This window comes from Aptenodytes forsteri, unplaced genomic scaffold, assembly GCF_000699145.1.
Source record: "Aptenodytes forsteri isolate BGI_AS27 unplaced genomic scaffold, ASM69914v1 Scaffold53, whole genome shotgun sequence".
NCBI lineage: Eukaryota > Metazoa > Chordata > Aves > Sphenisciformes > Spheniscidae > Aptenodytes > Aptenodytes forsteri.
In genome coordinates this window covers 8,414,905-8,421,029 of record NW_008795909.1, presented here as the reverse complement: position 1 = coordinate 8,421,029, position 6,125 = coordinate 8,414,905, and the positions used below count along the sequence as shown (strand labels likewise).

Genomic DNA, 6,125 nt, shown 5'->3' with positions numbered 1-6,125 from the left:
GTGGTGAGCAATTGTACTGTGCATCACTTGCTTTGTGTATTATTATTATTATCATCATATTATTATTATTATAATTTTATTTCAATTATTAAACTGTTTTTATCTCAACCCACGAGTTTTTCTCACTTGTGCTCTTCCAATTCTCTCCCCCATCCCACCGGGGGCGGGGGGGAGGTGAGTGAGTGAGCGGCTGCGTGGTGCTCAGTTGCCGACTGAGGTTAAACCACGACATCTAAGTACCCACTTTCCTAACACAACTGAAGCTTGTGGCTTATTAGCACTGTCACAACTGTCATTGGCTATGGTAGAACAAATGCCAGCTACGAACTGTTTTGAAGTCAGGCCACAAAATCCCCAAAAGACATTAAAACGTCCAATCTGCAGACAGCTAATCTAGAGGATAAAGGTATCTGTAACTTTTAAACTTTTAAATACAATTCTACAGGTAGACTAGAGTGCACAATATATAATACTATTTCTTTTTCTTGGGTCTAAATCTACTAGAAGTACTTCAATGTCTAATTTACAGACTCCATCTACTCCATTTTGCTGTCCTCACCAAATCAAGACTTTATCTCCCTCACCTTCCAGTTCACAGTACTCCACACAGTTGTTCAGATTTAAACACCACTAGTGCCTTATTTGATACTGACTCCGCACTTACTACACTCTCTCCTTCCATTTTAAATATGTCTCCGCTAATCATTTCAGAGTAGCCACAGTTCTTTTGCCTGTGGGAGGGCAGCACACCTGGCTGCCAAAGACATTCACACCAGGTCTGGAACAAGGACCACCAGGTCCTTACCGCAGGAGGGCAGCTGGACTTCCTGCACAAAGCGTTCCCAAGGCATTCAGTTGTGTTCTATCACAGTCCAGAGGGAGCTGTGAGAAATTGCAGGCTCTGAAAAAGCAGCACACAATGCTACGTATGTATAGAATTGTATCTCACTTCCCAGGCAGGACTAGAGGGCAAGAAAAAACATGCAGGTGCTTGTCCTTACATCTTTAGTGTGAGCACTGATGTAGTTGGCTGTTTCGGAGTCATCTGCACACTTGGTGAGCCATTTCCGAATAGTAGCACAGTCTGTGGGTGCATGGTACATCTGCCGACACTTAAAGCTTAATAGCGAGGGGGGGGAAAAAAAAAAAAAGAGACATGTCAATTTCCAAGGAAGTGACTCAAGAATTGAGGTTTTCCTGATGACCAAAATCTGGGAGACGAAGGGAGGGTAAGGGATGCAAATGCACTTGTGTATTACTAGAGTGCAAGGACCAAGGCTGAACTCCAATAAACCCCCACCCTCTTGTGCAGAAGCCAGTCAGGATGAGAGTGAACTGAGGCCTTCTTTGACAAATCATGTGTCTGAGGGCTGACAGATCCCTCCCTAGAGTCTACCTATGTCTGCTCTAACATAACTACAGAGGCCTGGGGCATACTAGTGGCTTAACAAGTAGCCTGACCCCAGTGGTAGATATCAGGCACCTGCATTAGCATGACCTTACCAGCCCCAGGTGAGTAAGGGCCATTTGCATGGAGATACCCAGCTGGGTCTCTAAACCAGTTGTATTGTGCTCCACAGACATTCTCAACAGCAGTGATTCTGGAGACCCAGGAGCAGAAGACGCTTCAGCAGCCCTGCAAGCGATCTTTTTCCTCTGCTCCCATATACACTTGAAGTCAGGCAAGGAACATTAGCGTTCCTGTTCAGCAGAAATGTATTCTCGCAGGAGTCTCAAAACACACCAGACACTCTGGGAGTCAAATACTTGTAATAAACTTCAAAACTCAATACCAGCAGATAGCGGTGAGGCCTCCACATCCATTACCAGAATCTCTACCAGTCACTATGTCTGCACCAAAATTTGTAACCTAGCCAAAATATGGGAACGGTAGATTTGTAACCCTTTCATTACTCAAGCCCTGCATTCCCTGGTTGTCAGAACACCCAACTCCCAAGGAGTTTAGGGAGCAAGGGGACAGCTGACCACCTGCAGAAGTCAGACCCCAAGTGTCCAATTACTCAAGCTAACTCAAGTTACAAACAACTCTAGCAAAGCATTTGAGATACTTCTACACACTGAACCTGTTGGCAAGCAAACGGAGTAGCTCTGAGGACAGCATACACTTTCCTCGTGATCTTTAACCTTCTCTGTTTCTTACCAGAAGACCTCACTGCAACGATTGCACTGCACTCGCCGAGCTTTTGGCTCTTGTACCTGTATGACCATAGGGCAATCTGCACCAGGACACAGCTGCAGCTGATAATGGCTCTGTGAACAAACCAAGGTGGTAAGATCAGCAGCGGGTGCAGAAGAGCATTATCTATTCAAGTTTAACCACTCCTATCCTCAAAAACATAAAAGTCAGTTATTTCTTGTTGAAAAAGAGTGAAAATTGTCACCAGGTCTTGGCTAACAGAGCAGATGAACCTCTTCCACATTAGGAAAGGGAGTATTAGTTACTTACAGCTTCTCTAGAACAGGGAATTCAAATGGAGGGTTACAGACCAAGTAAGCACAGCAACATAACCGTAAAACCTCAACAAGACACTTAAACAGTTTTACTCCATTTGAGCTATTTCCCCATCTTCTCCTTATGCCCCAGAATGTATTCAGCTGCTCTTCTGTGGTGGCTGTTCCCTCCCAGAGGGTCTCTTATTGAAGAGAGGTGACACCACTCTTTCATACTGCTTCGCTGCTTCTTGAGTGTTCCCAGTCTGTTCTCAGTTACCAGAATACTTCCTGCACATTTAACCTTAACAATTGCTGCTTTAATTTAAAAAAAACCTCATATAAAATGTTATTGAGTAAGCCAATTCAGATGGGCTACACTAAGATGAGGGACTTATCTTTCAGAACCTAAAATACCTATGCAAGAGCAAGAAGGACTTTAAAACTCAGATTGAAGTTTGAAGTTCTCAGCTGCAACATTCTGAGAATTCTGCTTCAGGAAAAGAGCCAAGCACCAGCCAAGGAGTTACTGGGTGACCTTACAGCAGAATTTACTTTGGCAACCTGCTAGAGCATTTTGTCGGTGAGGCTGCCCTACAGGAACAGCCACATCATGTTTATCAGGGACAGTTTTGCTGCAGTTACTGCATTCCTAATCAAAGATGCAAGACACTTAAAATTTCTGCAAGTCATTGGTGAACTTACCCAGGGTATTTCAGAACTAAAAGAGACAATACCTCCACATAGTCCCTGAAGAGGTAGCGCCTGTATTTGTCTTTCAGCTCTTCACTAGGCAGCAATGGAAACACAAAGTCTTCTGGTGTCCGAAGCAAGCAGTCCTGAGCCATGCAGGAGACCCCTGAGAAGAAAAAGCAACATTTTAGCACAGTGCAACTTAGTATTACTAAGGAGTGAATGCACAGAGAGCATTCAACACAGTTTCCTAGGTGCCATCTGTTGTTGTGGCAAGAGGGACACAACTGTGAAACAAATCTATCAGGGCTGCTGAAAAGCTGAAGCCCAACTGTCTTCACCGAAAGATGACAGGGCACATGTGCATCCAGGATCAGTAAGTGCTTCAACCAGTATTCACAAGGTCAGATACTTAAAGTAGAAAATTGCATGTTACTGCCATGCCAGCGTGAAGGACAGGCTAGGAAAAGCCCAAAGCAACTCTGGCAACCACTGGCTTCTACCCAACACAACGGGAGCAGATGTTTGCATCCACAAGCACTCCAGGGGCAGTGCAACAATACATCATGAAGGACTGAAACTCAAAATGCAGCAGATTTGCAGCTTCTAACTTGTTACAGTCATGCTCTTGAGATCACAAGGGGAGAAAAGCAGCAAATGGATCTATGGACTTGCATGTTTTGTTAGGCAGGAGTAGCGCTCTCCTGGTGGTATGCCAACACTAACCAGGGATTCAGGTAAGACCACTAGTTCAAGCTAAGTTTGTCACAAATACTCATTCCATGCTCCATTTTCTCATTACTGAGATGTTTTAGACAAATTCAGCCAGCCATCATCAGAATGGCCAACATGGCAAATACAGACCCAGTACCATATCCGCCTTGAACTCACCGACCCCAACACCATCCTTGACGAGCACTGTACAATGCTGCTCCCAACAGTTGCGACAGAACTGGTGCTGACAAGCCAGAGAGAGCAAGTTCTCCTTCCGGACAAACTGCATGCACACTGCGCAGTGATGGGAGGAATGTACCATTGCCTGGGAGAGAGACAAATCAGCATTACGGTGAAAGCATCCCAGCTCTCCCAGAGTATTCTCACCTCATCCACAGGCACCTGCATCACCTTCATTGTGACAATGGTCTCAGGTGAGCTCCAGGCCAGAACAGGTTCATAAGCAGCTGGTATGTTCGGGTGCTGCACTGCCCCGACAATCAGTCCTTCTCACGAACCTCTTTAGTCTCACAAAGCACAACAGATTGACAGTCACTGAACAGCTCCTGCCTCTAATCTAGTGCTACCCAGAACTCACCTTTACTTTTCTGGTTCTTACTCTCGCCTTGTTTGAAAAATGAGGAAATACATCATTGTGGTAGTCCTTCCCTGAATTTACTGATATTCTTTGTCAGCTGGGTCAGACTGTCACTGTTCCACAGGCCCTGGAGAGCAGCTATAGCTGGAAGCAGGCTTAGCAGTGCCCTTTTACTGGACAATGATTTTGGGTAAGAGGAGAGGCAACTGAAGATGCAGTGTGTAGAGTGTTTATACAGAGAAGAAAGGGAGTTCACAGACCATCTCACATCTCTTATCTTCTGCCTATGCTACATTTGGCAAAGCAGGCATCATCCCTTCAGCTGAAAAGGATTAGAGAGTTTGTTTCAAGTCAGGCATAATTCTGCTATGGCTTCACCAAACCACTGGGAAGCAGTCTGGAACTCCCCTTTGGTAGCGCAGAGCTAATCCCTAGACAATAGATGTAGCCTCCAATACACACCAGCTCACCATTGGGACCTGAAGAACTAGGTCTAGCACAGCATCATCAAAAGCAAGGCTCTACAAAGCTGTTAGCAGGAGTTTATGTTCCTATTTCTCCTTTCACAGAGAAGTCATATAATCACTTTTCATCTACTTAAACCTTTGCTACTCTTTGAGAAGCTTGGGCGAGACAGCCATCAGCTTCCATGCCTAGCTCTGCATGCCAGAGACGCAGAGGAGCAGCAGCATGATACGCAGCCACATGACAAGCAGAGCTTGTTTTATAGCACGACCACATGAAAAAGGAAATAATGCGACTTTGTTCTAAGTGGCCTCACTTATGCACCGGAACAAGATTCACCGAGCCTGCAACTGCGTTGATTGCCTACATCAACTGCTCAACTTGCAGCAAGCGCACTACCTCAAACCTTCGCAAGCTGCCCCTCTGAGCTCACCACTGTAGCTTCTCCCTTTAGGGTCAGTTGCTCTACAGACACTCAGTATGAGCATCTGCCCCCAAAATATCATCATTCTGCATTAGGAGCTGAAGCACAGAGCAACTTGCCCTAGCACATACAAAAAGACTATAATGAATTGCCTACCAAATCAAGTTTGTCAAGACTTAAACTAACCTTTTAACTGTAGTATCTTTCTTCCCAAAATGAAATCACCATTGCAGTGGAGAGTACGTAAGTGACAGCTGACACAAGATTCAGACAAATCTCAAAATACATGGACTAATTTGCAGGTATGTCAAATAACAAAGATTTTTTTCTGGACTCTAGGCAGATAATTTATTTTGCGTCCATGAAGCTTACTCCTGTCAGCTGTTTTAGCATTTTCACTCTCTGCTAGTTACAAGTCAGCTCAGATGCCAAATCAGGCTTTTAAAATCTCCCCTCCCCCCAACCCAAAGAGTGTTTCTCAGATGTAATATTTTATCACTCAAAATCTGACACATGCCAGTGTGTTCCTGCGGTACCTGTGGATTGTACCAAGACACCCACTGTGAATGAAACCTGTAAACAAGCAACAGGAAGATTCTGTTTAAAGGGGGTGGGGGAAGTATCTAAAGACCTGTGTAGCCCTGGCTGCAAAACACAAGCTGTTGGTTCAAATATCACTACTGACTGGCTCAGCAGCAACACCACTGGGAGATTTGGCTTAAGCATCCCTGAGCAGAGCAGTGCAGCAAACAGTCATCTCGGGGGGGGGGGGGCAAGAAT

The 6,125-nt window shown here is 45.1% G+C and overlaps 1 protein-coding gene across 2 annotated transcripts in view; it reads right to left on the bottom strand.

Annotated features, from left to right (window-relative positions):
* The window catches only part of ARIH2 (ariadne RBR E3 ubiquitin protein ligase 2), a 31,646-nt gene that overhangs the window by 6,359 nt on the left and 19,162 nt on the right, over window positions 1-6,125 (bottom strand). For both annotated transcript variants that reach the window (XM_009284403.2, XM_009284402.2), the window contains 4 exons: window positions 4,036-4,183; window positions 3,189-3,310; window positions 2,162-2,271; window positions 1,002-1,119 (listed from right to left, as the gene is read on the bottom strand). In XM_009284403.2, the coding sequence (XP_009282678.1) occupies window positions 1,002-1,119; window positions 2,162-2,271; window positions 3,189-3,310; window positions 4,036-4,183 (498 nt within the window). The remainder of the gene's footprint in view (window positions 1-1,001; window positions 1,120-2,161; window positions 2,272-3,188; window positions 3,311-4,035; window positions 4,184-6,125) is intronic.